This window comes from Arabidopsis lyrata (genome assembly GCF_000004255.2).
Source record: "Arabidopsis lyrata subsp. lyrata unplaced genomic scaffold ARALYscaffold_7, whole genome shotgun sequence".
In the NCBI taxonomy this organism is placed as follows: domain Eukaryota; kingdom Viridiplantae; phylum Streptophyta; class Magnoliopsida; order Brassicales; family Brassicaceae; genus Arabidopsis; species Arabidopsis lyrata.
Window position 1 is genome coordinate 12,038,120 of NW_003302549.1, and position 16,276 is coordinate 12,054,395.

Here is a 16,276-nt window from a genome sequence, read left to right on the forward strand (position 1 = left end):
TATTGTCAACCAATACAATGAAATGTGCAACTATGATTATCAAATATAGACTATCGAAGGATTAATTCTTTATAAACATATATCCACATATAACAAAAGGGCTTTTCGAAAATGTGAAACAGCCTTTAAATCTCTCTGCATTGACTCTTCTTTCCTCTTTTTTGTCATCCTGTGGTTTGATGCAAATGCAATTTGTGTTAAAGTCTACCACACTTGCTTACAGACATAGAGAAACAAGCAATACAAGACTAGCCGTGTAACCTATTGGGCATTGAAACCTTCCAGGCCTGCAGGAACTTCTGCATCAAGTCTTCGTTGTCATCTTTGTGATTTAATCTATCACCAAATTCACTTCACATCCTTTCCACTTTTTCTATCTGTTGAAACATCTATACACACATATTCGATTATCTATTCTTCTTCTGATGACAATACGTTTACTGTGCCTGTTCCAGTTGGAACCAATGGGATTATTAGCTACCAAAAACAGTTCTCCGACCCAATGTTGACACAAGTACATTACACCCAGAGAGTTCCAACTTTCAGGGTCTACAAATGCTACCATCAAACTAACAAACAACCATGGTTCACTATACTTAATATGCTAAAGGCTAGGACCTGATAAATATCTGTCACACTCAAAACCACCTACCATGATTCTATCAACACAAATGACGAACAAGTACCAAGTAACGTTAAGCAATAAACTAACACTAGGGATATGAATCAAGCAACAGTTACATACTATCAAACAAAATGCAAATTGAGTATAATTTCATAATGAAGTGTGAAACCAGAGCCACCAATATAATCCCAAAACTCACCTCCGGTAAAAACCACAGTCTCTCTGGCTCTCTGTCTTTCCTTCTCAACCCTCTTCCTCTTCAACCTTTCTTCCCTCAACTCCTCTAAGCTCTTCTTCGCACCCATCTTCTTCTTCTTAGCTTCATCACCTCTATATCCATCGCTTCTGTGGATGGGACAAGATCCTCAAAATCGAATTGGAATAAAAATTAGAGAAAATCCGCGTAAATTAGTTTTGATGATATCTAACTATGAGGCCCATTAACGTGCTTTTTTGACAATTATAGGCCCAATAAATCTGCTTGAGAGTGATGCAACATCAAACAGTCGTAAGATGACGTTGTATAATAGGCTAGTGGTATGAACGTAATCTCTCCATTGTGACATAATTTCCAATTTCCAAATATATTAATTTCATTCAACTTATAGTCGTATTTAAATATATGCGTGAACGTATTACTCGTATATATATCAATGACACTATGCTAGAACAAAAGACTTATTGTTTTGTTGTGTTACATTGGACAATACTATACCACTACCACACCCGTCAGTGTTGGAAGGATTCACGAACTCTTACGAGTCAAAGCAGCTCCCAAACGCTGGTCTGTTTCTGCGTTTAAAGGGTTTTGCCAGCTTATCATCCTTCCGTACTAATTAATTCATCGCATCTTCATGCTTATGGAATTAATTACCATGCTTAAAAGTTAAATCCATGGACCATCTGGTTTTGTCTTTTCTTTTTGATTTCCTAATATTTCAAGAATACTAATATGGACTTTAATATTGTTGGTTAAACAAAACTAATTAGACTGAGAATTTGATCTTTCAGGAATTAATTATACGGCTTACACAAAGAAAAAAATTTACAAATTTCTGAAGAAACTTGCTACTTTCAACTTCACTAATTAGTAATTATGTCTTCTCAGACACAAATCTCACGTCATAGTTAATAGACAGTAATTATCCCCTATTTTTGCTAATAAAGCAACGTAGACAGTTGTTTCACAAAAAGAGGGAAACGCGTGTCAAACTACTACTGGTGCAAATCACAAATGTAAAAAGACACGAGTACCCCTAGTGTAATGTCGTGTCTTCACCTGACTACTCCGTCCTGTTGCCTTCCCTCCCATAAAGATCTCAAAAACCCTAAATGCCAAAACCCCAGAGAGAGTACTAATCCCAAAGTAGCAGCTAGCCAGAAATCTCACACAAAAAAAAAAAACATCACTCTCTCAGTTGAATCATGGTCGTCCCTCTCAGAGCTATTCCTTCATCTCGCGGTACTAACATCTTTCTAAACCAAATCTCAAATCTCACTTACATTAATTTGCTCTTTTACCCAACAAATTAAAGTTTCCTCATTTTTTTAGCTAAAAAACTCATCTTTTTTTTTGGTTCTTGTTATTGATGGAGCAGAGGGGTTTTATGCAATAAACAACCAGTTTTTAGCAACTGGACCAAAAGGGTTCATGGAGTTCAAGATGCTGGAGAACGAAGATATGTTCGTGAGGATTGATTTTCCCGGCGTTCCAAAAGATGGTGTGAGGGTTTTTCTTGACCAGTCCAAGAAAGCTGTTTGTATCTTCGCCGAAGCACCAAAGGAACACAAATACGACTACTCTGAACGGAACTACGGTACCAGCACCGGACTTGTCTGCAAATGCTGTGAAGTCTCCGGCTTCACTTCTCTCATGTGCGATGGTGTTCTTAGGCTTATTCTCACCAAGTCCAACATCACTCCACAACGCTCCTCCTGCATCTGTAAATTACTTTTCTTTTAATTTATTAATCCCTCATTTAAATATGGAAACTTTTTTGGTAATAAAAACTTTTGATTTTGTGTTGTTTTTCTACAGCGTTTCTTGCTGGCCCAGATTTCAGAGAAGGTATGTTATTCGATCTGTCATTTTTCTTTGGGTATATAAAAAGTCTTCATTTTTCCTTCACTAACGTTTGAAAAATGTTGTCTTTTCTATTTGTGGTCATAGATCTCCGTGGCGATGGTCCTCACAAATTTCCCCATGGCACGGATCCTAATGGTATTCACATATTTCCTCCTCTACAAGCTTATGTTATACATATCAAGAATGTTAGTGAACTTGGTTGGTCTAAATAGGAATGTTTGTTGTTGTTGTTGTGGTATATGTGGAGCAGACCCGAAGTTAACTGGTCGGATATTGATGCCACACCCATGTGTGAACTACGGATCGGAGATGGCTTATGAGTCCAAGCAGCTTCAAAACGGTGGTCTATACGTGCGTGTAGACATGCCAGGCGTTCCTAAAGAGAACTTCACTGTCGCAGTCATGAATAGGAGAGTGAAGGTGGCTGGTGAAGCTCCTGCCGTTAGCCACGACTCAAGTGGACGTTTCTACTCTGGTGACGTTGCTATGCTCTCCACACCTTTCGACATTCCCATCCGTAAGATCAAGATCATTGCCAAGAACGGTGTGATTCGTTTGATCATCCCTCCTGTTTGATTTCATGATGATGAAGCTGCTATGTTTTCTGTTTCTTTAAATTCGTGAAGCCTTTTGGACTTCTTCTTTAGGGATTATTTCGTAATTTTGGACAGCTTTTATCAACTTTGATATGTTTCAAAAAGACAATCTTTTTTTTTGGTGTCTACTATGAGTCTCTAAATTGTTACCAATTTCTCAAGGTCTCTCTATTGATTTGCATTAGATAAAATTACAAAAAGTTGTTGTTATCTAAGAACCAACAAATACTATGCAAGAATTAAGTGTAATTTGAAATAATCTTCAAGTGTGAATGCAGATAAGATTGGACGGCTGTGATTTTCGTTTCAATATCAACTAAATAATATGTGTACCGTCGGATTCTTTTCCTATTTATAACTTTTCGTCAACGGTCAAAAGTAAACATGCCACGTCAGCTAAGAAGTGTAGATATTTCCTTTTGTAGCCTTCCCATGCCCATAAAGTTCCAGAAACCTCTAAATGCAAAAACCCTAAAGCACTGAGAAAGCTTGAATCTTTGGTTGAATCATGGCAATGGCCGTTCCTCTTAGTACTCCTCCTCAATCTCCCGGTATGATTCTTCTCAAATCTCGTTCAGATTTCCACTTTACGTCACTGATTCTTCTCATTTCTCTGATTTGTTTGGTTTTTCTCTCTTTTAATGTTGGAGAAAGCAGAAGGTTTTTACGCAATCAACAACCAGTTTCTGACGTCTGGGCCAAAAGGGTTCACTGAGTTCAAGATGCTGGTAAATGAAGACATGTTCGTGAGAATGGATTTGCCTGGAGTTCCTGAAGAAGGCGTGAGGGTTTTTCTTGACCCATTTTTGTTGGTGATAACCATTCAGGTAAGCTTTTCTTTTCTTCAATCAAAATTCTTACATAGTCAAATTTCGTTGCAACATATCAATACATCCTCAGAGACTTGTTCTAAGACAAAACCAAACAAACTAAGTAGGATCTGTTACGGAGTCAACCAAGAATTGGAAATTTAGGTTGAATCAAAGCAAATCGAGCAACACCGCTCTTCTTGCATCGGTAAGTACCCATTTTTTCTCTATTATTATCGTTTATAGATCATTTTTCTGATGTAAAAAGTTTATGTTTTTGACAGCATTTCTTGCTGGCCCAGGTTTCCGTGAAGGTATTTCCATTTTTAATCGATCTACCTTTTCCAGAAACTTTCAATATCTAAAAGTTTGGCTTTTTCCTACACAAACTTTTGAAATTTGTTTACTCATCTTTAAATGTTTGTCTTTTCTATTTGTTTGTGGTGGTAGATCTCCGTGGCACCGATCCAAATGGTATCCTCCTCTTCAACTTTATGGTTACTATATTAGTACTGAGAATATTGGGTGTTTTAAAAGAGAGTATTTGTGTTGTAATGTGGATCAGACCCGGCGTTAACCGGTCCGGTATTGCAGCCACATCCAATGGCGTTCCCACTAACGACTATGGCCTATGAGTCGAAGCAGCTCCCAGACGGCAAACTACACGTGCGCGTAGACATGCCGGGTGTTCCCAGTGACAACTTCACTGTCTCTGTCACGAATGGGCGAGTGAAGGTGACAGGTGAAGCTCCTGCCGTTGGCCACCACTCAAGTGGCCGTTTCTACTCTGGTGACGTTGCTATGCTCTCCACTCCTGTTGACATTCCCAGCCATCGGATCGAGACCATCGCCAAGAACGGTGTGATTGGTCTCCTTATCCCTCCATTTTGCTGATGATTTCATGATGAAACTTTGACTTTTCTAGAGTGGACCTTTTATCTGGGATTGTGTCGTTTGTTTTTGTGGATCATGTCGTTTTATGTTTTATCAGTACTTTGGATATGTCTCTACGATTTCATGATGAAACTTACTTTCATACTAACTCTGGAATTGGTCGTGCAAAGAAGATATTGAGCTGTCAAAAAGGAGGGTCTAGGTTTTTACTATCAATGAGGGAAATACCTAAGACAATGAGTGGGGACAAACAACAGCTTGATTCAAGAAAACTCTTTAACATTGGGTCCATATCAAATGCAAACTGTGTTAAAATCTACCACATTTCCTGTACAGGCTTAGGGAAACAATCAAGAAAAGACTAGCTGTGTAACCTATTAGGCACTGAAACCTTCCAGGACCTGTGACAATTAGGACGGGACAATAGACTGTGATGTCTGCAAAACGCACTCTAAACTATGATCCATGATTCTATCAGCACAAATGAAGTACTATGCAATAGCCAGGTTTACAAACGTGTACTATTACTTTTTAGCAGGAAGCAAAGCAATAAACTATCACCAAATTCACTTCACATCCTTTCCTCTTTTTCTATCTGTTGAAACATCTATACACATATATTCAATTACATACTCTTCTTCTGGAAACAATACGTTGCAGTGCCTGTTCTAGTTGGAACCAATGGGATTATCAGCTACCAACCCAATGCTGAAACAAGTAACTTTCAGGGTCTAAATGCTACCATCAAACTAACAAACAACCATGCTTCACTAAAATTTTAAGTATGCTAAAGGCCAGGACCTGTTAACCCATTGATGCCAACATCCTCAAATATCTATCACACTCAAAACCATCTACCATGATTCTATCAACACAAATGACGTACAAGTATCACATAGCGCTAAGCAATAAACTAACACTAGAGATATAAATCAAGCAATAATAAAGGATTCCACCAACAAACTATCACTACACATCCTTTTCACTTTCCTATCTGTCGAAAGATATTTTCTTTATACGCATATACATATTCATAAACAATAAAAGGGCCTTTAAAAGGTGAAACAACCTTTGGATCTCTGCATCAAGTCTTCTTTCATCTTCTTTGTCATCCTTGTGATTTGATCACCGCCTGCAAAAGAATTTCACAAGCTAACTTGAGCATTCATTTATATCAGCACTAAAAAAGTACAAGGATCAAGTAGTGTTATGCAATAAACCAACACTTGGGATATAAATCAAGCAACAGTTAACTACTAACATGTACAAACACTAAGCAAATTAAGTAAGATTTCATCATAAAGTGTGAAACGAGAACCACCAATATAATCAAAAACTCACCCCCGGGAAAAACCACCGTCTCTCTGGCTCTGTTTCATGAAAAGAGCTCTCTCTCTTTCCTTCTCAACCCTCTCCCTCTTCAACCTTTCTTCTCTCAACTCCTTCAAGCTCTTCTTCCCACTCATCTTCTTCTTCTTAGCTTCGTCACCTCTATATCCACCATCATCATCCTCACCACGAACACAATCATCATCACCGTTCCGTTTCTCAAGATACCAAGGACGCTTCACACCTTTACCAGCAACCCCATATCCCAATCTATACTTCTCCTCATCAGGATCACCAGCTCTCGCTGCAGCATCTTTCGCAGAAGCTCTCGCCGTTGCAGCAGCTTCTTTCCTCATCTTCTTCCTTCTCTGATCTTCCTCCTCCGCAGGCTTATCATTCTTCGGAATCTCAATCGGATCAAATATCCTAATCCCTTCAAATAGATTTATATGACCCGTCTTAGGCTCCTCCGGTTCAACACTCTCCACAACAACAGCAGTGGATTTAACAACAGCCGCCGCCACCACCACTGCTTCATCCTTACCCTTCTCTGCCTCCGGAGAAGCTCGTTTCAGAGGTGCCAAGCCACGGACGTTACGAAGCACTTCGAGACGAGATTCAGCATCTCGTTTTCTAGCTTCCTCGCGTTTGATCTGCTCTTCTCTAGCGGCAGCTTCTTCGTCCTTTCGGACTTTTTCTCGATTGTCGAAGTTGTAAACATTCCACCGCTTCTGTGGAAGAATATTCAAACCACCGTGACCTCCCATAGCTTAATCTTTCCAAACAAAATTAGGGTTTTCAAAGGATGAGATTGAATCGAACCAAGAGATGGATGAGAGAACTTCGAAGCGATTTGGAAAATAAAAACTTGATCGGAATAAAATTGAATTTTGGCAGAGAAGTTTGAGAAAATCGCCTAATTATTTAACTATGAGGCCCATTGAGCCCATTAAGTGATATTTTAATAATTAAAGGCCCAATAGATCTGCTTTAGAGTGATGCAACGTCAACAATAGGCTTAAGTTGATGAATCTCTGTTTCAGATTCTTGTTGAGAAAATCTGTGACACATTATGTTACCATGTAGTATTGTTGATGCTACGAATTTGTTTTAGCATCAAGATAAAAGTGCTAGTAAATGAAAGATTATTAAGTAACTCTCAAGATTAAAGTGCTTTAAGAACTACTAAGTACATGTTCCTAAACTCTTATCTATTTCTTTCCTTACAATTTTCTTCTTCAATGCAAACTATATATACACCAAAAATAAGATTCTGCACAATATCAGATACTAAACACCAAAAGCTAGTTTTCTATTCAGCATTAAGGTTGAGCCAATCAAACTCATTCTCTGGTAGCTCTTTTTCCTCTTCTTTAACTCCTCTCCCAACAATCACATTGATTCTCCACAACACAATCTTACTTTCCCATTTCATGCCTTTGATTGCATAGAGTCTCCAAAGCAGACCCTTAAGGAACTTGTATTGGCTCGTACTGTACCATTCCAATTGTTTCTTCACAATGCTTTCCACATCTCTAAAAGCTCTCCTCACAACCCCAACTTCCATTTCTCTTCCCACAAGCTCTCTTATAGAATCTATCATCTTATGTGCAATTTCCTTAACGGATTCAGCTTTACTTGACATCTCTATCAAGTGAATTGCTAAACAAAAGCCACCCATAAACGCCAAGACCCAGCTACTGTTATCTACCAACAACTCTCTTGGTGGGTCTAGCCTTGTGATTATCTTTAGGAAAAGATTCTCCATCACAGGAATCACAAAATCGTCATCAATAAGCGCCATTGTTAAGCACTGGAAGATATAAACCGCTCTTTGAAACTCTGTTTTACTCGATGCTATATAATTGCGTAGCTCAGACCATGTCTCCTCTTGGCAGATCAACATCTCATACGCAACATGGTTCACCACCTCACCTAAGACTTTGAATATACTGTTAAAGGAAACTCCTTCTTCCTTTAAGCAAGAGATGAGCAATGGTTGGAGTTGTCTCATCTCTGAAATGTCTATTTGCACCTTCTTTGAAGTGTGGTCACAGAGTAAGACATTGAGTCGTCTGATTGCTATCTCTCTGGACCTATCTTCAAGTTCAGAGGACGCAAAGATCTTTAACAATTCCAGTGAAGATAAATTCTTCAAACGATCATACCATCCACGGTCAAACTCTTCTCTACCATTCTTAAGATCATCATCCTGTGGTTTGCTGGCTGCAGGATTGTCCTGTTCTGTAACCAACATTTTGATCTTCCTCACAATCTCCTTGGTCTGTGTTCCGACTACTCCTTCAATCTCGTTCATGGAAGCCAACACAAAATGGCATTGATCTTTAGTGTAATGATACAGATTCATGTCTGGTGAGAAGAACCTCTCGAAATCTTCAAGCCCTCGTACCAAAAACTGTTCTTTTTCCTTCTCCACTAGCTTCTTTACTGAATTCACAACAGAGGAAATCCGAATCTCCATTAACGCCATTTGTAACTAGAATCTCATCCCTGTTTTCAAAAGCTGAATCCAAATTTTAAACATGAACTGGAGCACTGAATCCCCTAAAATAGCCATGGAACTGGTCTTTCTGACATATCAGAGAACACAAACTCTTTTTCATTCAGCACATTAACAAGTATTAAGATCAAGAAAGGTAGATGAAGAAGGTAAGGAAAGGCTGAAACTTATTTGACAACATTGGAAGGAAAATATGGGTGATGTAATGTAACCTATATACATTGTGTGCTGCTGCTTGAAATGCCTTTGCAAGTGTGCCAGCGTGAAATACAAAGGAAAGTGTAATATCAATATCTTTCCCACTTGAGTCCAGAAGACCAACAACAACTGAAATAAATAAATTAATGTGCCAACAAGAAAAAAATAATATGATAAGAAGACAGTGGTTTGTATACCACGAGTAAAGCTGAATACAAAAACTAGATTCTCTTGAGGTCTGTTTCCTACACTTGTTTATTGTGTACAAATGAGCTAATACATTGAAACATATCAAGATAACAAGAAGTTTAGAGACGACACACAAGTGGTATCACATTTCCTTAGAATCTGTCACTACCATGGACTGTCCTTTAACACGTTGAAACATATCAAGATAACAAGAAGTTTAGAGATAACAAGAAACATATCAAGATAACAAGAAGTTTAGAGACGACACACAAGTGGTATCACATTTCCTTAGAATCTGTCACCACCATGACTGTCCTTTAACACGTTGTCTTATTATCTTCACATTCTTCTTCCACACCACTCCAGCTTCGGCCAGCTTGTTATAGGTGGTCTTCTGGACTCGGTACTCGACACCCTTCATCTCTAAGTACTCTGAAAACTTTTTTGCCGTTTCTGTATCTCTATGCTCCACGCAGCGACTCAGAACACTGTTGATGATTTCCCGGTTTGGAGCGTACACTATCATACTTCTAACCTCAAGTGCTGCTTTCTTCAGCTGATTCTTTCTTGCTAATGCATCAATATATGTGCCGAGATGTTCGATATAAGGTTCCTCCCACAGACCTTTGAAGATCTTCCCTAAGATGTAGTGAGCGAACTCTGTCTCTCCAGAATGAGAACAAGCGACAAGAATGTTCCAATAGGTCGCAGGTGTCTTTGTCAACTGCTTAGGCATGTTTGCATAAACACGAATTGCTTCGTGCCCATCACCTAATAATCCAAGAGTGGCAATGTATGTGTTCCAGACTCCAAGACCTGCGTACCCAGAGAAGTAACACTCAAAGAACACTCTCTTAGCTTGTGTAGGATATCCAGATGCGGCATAAAGCCTAAGTAGGTTGCACATGAGTGAGTCTGTCTTCAGTCCATGTTTAACAATGCTCCCATGTATGTCTGCAGCAGTGAGAGTGACATCCGATCCCGTTTTGCTCTCAACCATACTTATCCTCTGCTTCAGGAGATTCACAAATTTTGCTGCAGCAGCGTACATCAAATCCCTGAGAAAGAGATTTTTCAAGAATCCATCAGTGGTAATATTACAAAGCTGAAACGGAAACTGAATATGCATACATTATTCACTCTATTAACTCCCATTAGCAATCATTGCCCAAAAACAGATCTCGAGTAATCTGAAAGCTAACCTTAAATGGAAGATTTCACACCTAAATGCGATTATATATAACTAAGGAGGGACATAAATGAACACACTCAATTCCTGATTAAGTCGTCTATTCATTAGAATTGTATAGAACCACAAACCCAAGCCAAAATCACATCAGTGAACATAAAACTAAAGATCAGTTCCGATATACATGTTAAATCACACATCTCTAAAGTTATCATCCACTCGTTTCTTATTTAGAATCAGAAACAGAAATTGCCATATAGATATTGATGAGTAATTAAGATCTCGTTTGTTTTAGAATCACAAAGAAAAGACTATGGTATTACTTTTGGTTACGCTGAATCTGATTGTCACGAACTACTTCCGTTGGATAAGACCTGAGAAATGAAGAAGTTTATCGTCGTGAGGATCGTGAATTCTGGAAAACGATATTATAAAAGTATAACGATGAAGATATGAAAATTAGATCCGATTCTGATTCTAAGACTGAGATTCGTCTCACCGAGGATCACTGTAGTGACGAACTGGAGATGCATAAGCCCTAGAATAGAGAACAAGTTTTTTAGTCATGACTCTGTCGATGAACTTTGGAACGAGATTACAAAAGAATAAGACGACGTATAACGAGTATGACGAAGAAGATTTCAAAATCAGATCCGATTCTTGTAATACGACAAACGATTTCGTACCTGGTGCAGTGATCAACGTCCGATGATGCATAGGCCCTGAAACTGAAGAATTTCACCGTTAATACGAATGCTTGAACGAGATTAAAGAATAATGCGAAGAACTAACAAGCATGAAGAAGAAAAGTACCGATGACGGAGAAGGTTTCCGATCGATGACTTGGATCGCAACAAATTCGTTGTCATGATGATTAGCCGATGATTTCAAGCAGAAATGTGAAGGAAGAAGAAGAAATTTGGAAAGAAGACGAAGAATGTTTCCTCTGAGTCTCTCTGCAACAGACTGCTGGAGAAAAAGCTACTTCTGCAAGACGGTTATTTGTCGCCTTTAAAGAAAAGAGAAGGAAAAAACTCTTTAAAAAGAAATTTGTTAGCCACACTCTAAATCCACGTCAGCAAAGTCCCTCGCGAGAGTTTTTTTTAAACTTTAAACCGATCAAAATCCATCGACCAAAAAAACCTCTTATTAAATATGAAATATACGACCTTAATTTATATTATTTTATTTTGGCAATTTTCTTATTTCAATTATTAATTATCACTTAAAAGTTTTCTAGTTTTCTTAGAAAAACAAAGTGGGTATTCCTAAACAACAGCGAAGTGGGCAAATGAGAATTACGTCTCTAAGTTTTTCCTTATTAATAAAATTGGCTAATCAAATAATAAAATTGTGAATTTTTTCTTCCAATGTTTTTTACTCTGGGTTCCCATATTTTGGTATATATATAACTTCGCTTATTAACTTTAATGAATCCGTCGTGTCTTATATGGAAAAGAGAGAGGGTGGGTGCGTCTCATATGCGTGTGCATGTCACGTGACAATTCTTTGTTTTCGCAGCAACTTGTGGAAAATTGACAGATTTGCCCTCGAACTGACTTGGATGGTAAGGAATCGTCTACAATGAAGCGCATCCAGTAATATGATAGATATACGCCACGTGTTCGTTTTCATACTTTGTATATTTCTAACGGTGATAAGAGATGGAGAGGTAACAGAATCGGCCGTAATGATTAATTTCTCGTTTTACACTCGCGGAGAAGGCATTACTAGAGTGGGGCCGATAACGCACGTGAGGAAATCTAATAATGAAGACGAATAATGTTTCCTCTTATGGTTATCAAAAAATAAAAAAAAGAATGTTTTCTCGTATGAGTCTGTAACGGAATTCTCGTACAAACAATGGAAAAAATCAGCAATTGCGATTTTGACACGTGGTGACTGTCGTTTTTCGCCTTTTAAAAAGAAATTTTGTAAACAATGCCGCTCATGTATTGAGACACGTCATTAGGAAAATCTTCTTAACCACACCCTGAATCCACGTCACAAAAGTCCCTAGTGATGGTTTAAACTTTAACCTTCTCTCCAGTCTCCATGTCACCAAAGTCGTCTTCATCAGATATATTTTAAAATAATCCATTGTAAATATTTTTCATCAGATATTTCATGGATTATTTTTACTTGTGGCAGCTTTTTTTTTCACTAGATATAAAATTTTATTGATAAAATTTTCAAGATAAATTAGAAAGAGTGGATTATAAAAGCCGGGAAAAGAAACAACCAGAAGCGGAGGTAAATGGTTAATAAGAGGGTCAGTTGAACTCTATAAAATTATGAAAATGGTTTATTTACATGTATTTTTAGAAGTAAAATTCAGAAAATTAGTTTAAAATGTATTTGTTAACCCCCACAAAAACTCGTATGAAATAGATATTAATCACTAGAATATAAATTAACCCCTATAAAAGTAAGGCTATCTCCACCACTGGAAACAACCCTTTCAGAAACTAAGCCGACAAGTAAACAAAAATTCTTGAAGACAAGGATGAAAAAACAAAGGAGAAAAACCCATAACAAAGAAACACCTAAAATCATATCCAACACTTTCCGAACTCATAACCCAACGATTCAAAAATAAATATACAAATCTAAATTAAAGATAAAAGTACAGATCTAAGACTAGAAACTCACACAAACGAAAATAAAACCAAGACTCTTCTTACCACTAACGGCGGTGAGACAAATCCAATACTCCGAAACCCAAAGGAATGAAAGCCTCATTAAAAAAGGAAGGAGATCAAAATTTTCGATGTTGAGAAAACTGCATCTAAGGCGGCGAATAGATTAGAGCAAGCCTCTACCATGATTGGAACGGCTAGAACTGAAGGTGCAAATGAAAGAGACGTAACAAGCAGCAAAACCCACAAATTTAGACTTTATATATCTAGATTTGAAAATCAAGATCCAAAACTGTTAGAAGAAAATAAAATGCAGATCTGCCAAAAAAAAAGAGTAAATGAAACTAAAACATGAAAAAAACAAAGCCTCCGGCTCTGATGCTGAAAAAGCCACCGGAACCGGTAGCCCTAGGCGACGGTTGCGGCTTTACATGTGGGAGCTTAATTCAATAATTTTCTTATTAGCCTTTATTAAAAGCTTAATTTCTTCATTAAATATAAATTATATAGTCTATTTTGTAAATATTTCATGTTAATATTTTTGATATTTCATGGAATACCCACTTTGTTTTTCTAAGAAAACTAGAAAACTTTTAAGTGATAATTAATAATTGAAATAAGAAAATTGCCAAAATAAAATAATATAAATTAAGGTCGTATATTTCATATTTAATAAGAGGTTTTTTTGGTCGATGGATTTTGATCGGTTTAAAGTTTAAAAAAAACTCTCGCGAGGGACTTTGCTGACGTGGATTTAGAGTGTGGCTAACAAATTTCTTTTTAAAGAGTTTTTTCCTTCTCTTTTCTTTAAAGGCGACAAATAACCGTCTTGCAGAAGTAGCTTTTTCTCCAGCAGTCTGTTGCAGAGAGACTCAGAGGAAACATTCTTCGTCTTCTTTCCAAATTTCTTCTTCTTCCTTCACATTTCTGCTTGAAATCATCGGCTAATCATCATGACAACGAATTTGTTGCGATCCAAGTCATCGATCGGAAACCTTCTCCGTCATCGGTACTTTTCTTCTTCATGCTTGTTAGTTCTTCGCATTATTCTTTAATCTCGTTCAAGCATTCGTATTAACGGTGAAATTCTTCAGTTTCAGGGCCTATGCATCATCGGACGTTGATCACTGCACCAGGTACGAAATCGTTTGTCGTATTACAAGAATCGGATCTGATTTTGAAATCTTCTTCGTCATACTCGTTATACGTCGTCTTATTCTTTTGTAATCTCGTTCCAAAGTTCATCGACAGAGTCATGACTAAAAAACTTGTTCTCTATTCTAGGGCTTATGCATCTCCAGTTCGTCACTACAGTGATCCTCGGTGAGACGAATCTCAGTCTTAGAATCAGAATCGGATCTAATTTTCATATCTTCATCGTTATACTTTTATAATATCGTTTTCCAGAATTCACGATCCTCACGACGATAAACTTCTTCATTTCTCAGGTCTTATCCAACGGAAGTAGTTCGTGACAATCAGATTCAGCGTAACCAAAAGTAATACCATAGTCTTTTCTTTGTGATTCTAAAACAAACGAGATCTTAATTACTCATCAATATCTATATGGCAATTTCTGTTTCTGATTCTAAATAAGAAACGAGTGGATGATAACTTTAGAGATGTGTGATTTAACATGTATATCGGAACTGATCTTTAGTTTTATGTTCACTGATGTGATTTTGGCTTGGGTTTGTGGTTCTATACAATTCTAATGAATAGACGACTTAATCAGGAATTGAGTGTGTTCATTTATGTCCCTCCTTAGTTATATATAATCGCATTTAGGTGTGAAATCTTCCATTTAAGGTTAGCTTTCAGATTACTCGAGATCTGTTTTTGGGCAATGATTGCTAATGGGAGTTAATAGAGTGAATAATGTATGCATATTCAGTTTCCGTTTCAGCTTTGTAATATTACCACTGATGGATTCTTGAAAAATCTCTTTCTCAGGGATTTGATGTACGCTGCTGCAGCAAAATTTGTGAATCTCCTGAAGCAGAGGATAAGTATGGTTGAGAGCAAAACGGGATCGGATGTCACTCTCACTGCTGCAGACATACATGGGAGCATTGTTAAACATGGACTGAAGACAGACTCACTCATGTGCAACCTACTTAGGCTTTATGCCGCATCTGGATATCCTACACAAGCTAAGAGAGTGTTCTTTGAGTGTTACTTCTCTGGGTACGCAGGTCTTGGAGTCTGGAACACATACATTGCCACTCTTGGATTATTAGGTGATGGGCACGAAGCAATTCGTGTTTATGCAAACATGCCTAAGCAGTTGACAAAGACACCTGCGACCTATTGGAACATTCTTGTCGCTTGTTCTCATTCTGGAGAGACAGAGTTCGCTCACTACATCTTAGGGAAGATCTTCAAAGGTCTGTGGGAGGAACCTTATATCGAACATCTCGGCACATATATTGATGCATTAGCAAGAAAGAATCAGCTGAAGAAAGCAGCACTTGAGGTTAGAAGTATGATAGTGTACGCTCCAAACCGGGAAATCATCAACAGTGTTCTGAGTCGCTGCGTGGAGCATAGAGATACAGAAACGGCAAAAAAGTTTTCAGAGTACTTAGAGATGAAGGGTGTCGAGTACCGAGTCCAGAAGACCACCTATAACAAGCTGGCCGAAGCTGGAGTGGTGTGGAAGAAGAATGTGAAGATAATAAGACAACGTGTTAAAGGACAGTCATGGTGGTGACAGATTCTAAGGAAATGTGATACCACTTGTGTGTCGTCTCTAAACTTCTTGTTATCTTGATATGTTTCTTGTTATCTCTAAACTTCTTGTTATCTTGATATGTTTCAACGTGTTAAAGGACAGTCCATGGTAGTGACAGATTCTAAGGAAATGTGATACCACTTGTGTGTCGTCTCTAAACTTCTTGTTATCTTGATATGTTTCAATGTATTAGCTCATTTGTACACAATAAACAAGTGTAGGAAACAGACCTCAAGAGAATCTAGTTTTTGTATTCAGCTTTACTCGTGGTATACAAACCACTGTCTTCTTATCATATTATTTTTTTCTTGTTGGCACATTAATTTATTTATTTCAGTTGTTGTTGGTCTTCTGGACTCAAGTGGGAAAGATATTGATATTACACTTTCCTTTGTATTTCACGCTGGCACACTTGCAAAGGCATTTCAAGCAGCAGCACACAATGTATATAGGTTACATTACATCAC

At 37.8% G+C, this 16,276-nt stretch overlaps 5 protein-coding genes, 1 long non-coding RNA gene and 1 pseudogene across 7 annotated transcripts; 3 read left to right on the top strand and 4 right to left on the bottom strand.

Moving 5' to 3' along the window:
* Positions 1-13: 13 nt before the first annotated feature.
* LOC110226477 lies at positions 14-1,174 on the bottom strand. 2 transcript variants are annotated; one of them, XR_002330511.1, is made up of 2 exons: positions 825-1,150; positions 14-389 (listed from the first exon to the last, which is right to left on the bottom strand). It is a non-coding gene; the product is annotated as an uncharacterized LOC110226477 (long non-coding RNA). The 2 variants fall into 2 exon arrangements; XR_002330512.1 differs by having other exon boundaries at positions 49-446; positions 825-1,174.
* Positions 1,175-1,657: 483 nt separating this feature from the next.
* LOC110226471 (putative 57 kDa heat shock protein) lies at positions 1,658-3,455 on the top strand. The gene is made up of 5 exons (XM_021018321.1): positions 1,658-2,087; positions 2,224-2,568; positions 2,664-2,693; positions 2,796-2,846; positions 2,962-3,455. Exons 1-5 carry the CDS (start codon positions 2,051-2,053, stop codon positions 3,285-3,287), a joined length of 789 nt encoding a protein of 262 aa, XP_020873980.1. The 5' UTR covers positions 1,658-2,050; the 3' UTR covers positions 3,288-3,455.
* A 120-nt stretch (positions 3,456-3,575) lies between these two features.
* LOC9304193 (putative 57 kDa heat shock protein) lies at positions 3,576-5,882 on the top strand. Its single transcript, XM_021016984.1, has 4 exons — positions 3,576-4,276; positions 4,401-4,430; positions 4,567-4,613; positions 4,672-5,882. The coding sequence occupies exons 1-4, from the start codon at positions 3,949-3,951 to the stop codon at positions 5,008-5,010; spliced, it is 744 nt and encodes a 247-aa protein (XP_020872643.1). The 5' UTR covers positions 3,576-3,948; the 3' UTR covers positions 5,011-5,882.
* A 24-nt stretch (positions 5,883-5,906) lies between these two features.
* Positions 5,907-7,218, bottom strand: LOC9304194 (leukocyte receptor cluster member 1 homolog). The gene is made up of 2 exons (XM_021018323.1): positions 6,352-7,218; positions 5,907-6,142 (listed from the first exon to the last, which is right to left on the bottom strand). Exons 1-2 carry the CDS (start codon positions 7,104-7,106, stop codon positions 6,136-6,138), a joined length of 762 nt encoding a protein of 253 aa, XP_020873982.1. The 5' UTR covers positions 7,107-7,218; the 3' UTR covers positions 5,907-6,135.
* Positions 7,219-7,651: 433 nt separating this feature from the next.
* Positions 7,652-8,917, bottom strand: LOC9306221 (annotated as a pseudogene).
* Positions 8,918-9,371: 454 nt separating this feature from the next.
* On the bottom strand, positions 9,372-11,435 carry LOC9306222 (pentatricopeptide repeat-containing protein At3g46790, chloroplastic). Its single transcript, XM_021018317.1, has 5 exons — positions 11,250-11,435; positions 11,123-11,164; positions 10,936-10,974; positions 10,760-10,810; positions 9,372-10,305 (listed from the first exon to the last, which is right to left on the bottom strand). Exons 1-5 carry the CDS (start codon positions 11,303-11,305, stop codon positions 9,546-9,548), a joined length of 948 nt encoding a protein of 315 aa, XP_020873976.1. The 5' UTR covers positions 11,306-11,435; the 3' UTR covers positions 9,372-9,545.
* Positions 11,436-13,898: 2,463 nt separating this feature from the next.
* On the top strand, positions 13,899-15,962 carry LOC9306223 (pentatricopeptide repeat-containing protein At3g46790, chloroplastic). The gene is made up of 5 exons (XM_021018318.1): positions 13,899-14,084; positions 14,170-14,211; positions 14,360-14,398; positions 14,524-14,574; positions 15,029-15,962. The coding sequence occupies exons 1-5, from the start codon at positions 14,029-14,031 to the stop codon at positions 15,786-15,788; spliced, it is 948 nt and encodes a 315-aa protein (XP_020873977.1). The 5' UTR covers positions 13,899-14,028; the 3' UTR covers positions 15,789-15,962.
* Positions 15,963-16,276: the final 314 nt, after the last annotated feature.

Excerpts from the sequence above, each read along its gene's own strand:
- LOC110226471 (XM_021018321.1), top strand. The coding sequence starts at position 2,051 with ATGGTCGTCCCTCTCAGAGCTATTCCTTCATCTCGCG. Across the intron at positions 2,088-2,223 it reads AGCTATTCCTTCATCTCGCG|AGGGGTTTTATGCAATAAAC; the intron begins GTACTAACATCT and ends TTGATGGAGCAG. Across the intron at positions 2,847-2,961 it reads CCATGGCACGGATCCTAATG|ACCCGAAGTTAACTGGTCGG; the intron begins GTATTCACATAT and ends TATGTGGAGCAG.
- LOC9304193 (XM_021016984.1), top strand. The coding sequence starts at position 3,949 with ATGTTGGAGAAAGCAGAAGGTTTTTACGCAATCAACAACCAGTTTCTG. Across the intron at positions 4,277-4,400 it reads AGTCAACCAAGAATTGGAAA|CATTTCTTGCTGGCCCAGGT; the intron begins TTTAGGTTGAAT and ends TGTTTTTGACAG. Across the intron at positions 4,614-4,671 it reads TCCTCCTCTTCAACTTTATG|TGTGGATCAGACCCGGCGTT; the intron begins GTTACTATATTA and ends TTTGTGTTGTAA.
- LOC9304194 (XM_021018323.1), bottom strand. The coding sequence starts at position 7,106 with ATGGGAGGTCACGGTGGTTTGAATATTCTTCCACAGAAGCGGTGGAAT.
- LOC9306222 (XM_021018317.1), bottom strand. The coding sequence starts at position 11,305 with ATGACAACGAATTTGTTGCGATCCAAGTCATCGATCGGAAACCTTCTC. Across the intron at positions 10,975-11,122 it reads GACGTTGATCACTGCACCAG|GGCTTATGCATCTCCAGTTC; the intron begins GTACGAAATCGT and ends TCTCTATTCTAG. Across the intron at positions 10,306-10,759 it reads CAGATTCAGCGTAACCAAAA|GGATTTGATGTACGCTGCTG; the intron begins GTAATACCATAG and ends TCTCTTTCTCAG.
- LOC9306223 (XM_021018318.1), top strand. The coding sequence starts at position 14,029 with ATGACAACGAATTTGTTGCGATCCAAGTCATCGATCGGAAACCTTCTC. Across the intron at positions 14,085-14,169 it reads GGAAACCTTCTCCGTCATCG|TTTCAGGGCCTATGCATCAT; the intron begins GTACTTTTCTTC and ends GAAATTCTTCAG. Across the intron at positions 14,212-14,359 it reads GACGTTGATCACTGCACCAG|GGCTTATGCATCTCCAGTTC; the intron begins GTACGAAATCGT and ends TCTCTATTCTAG.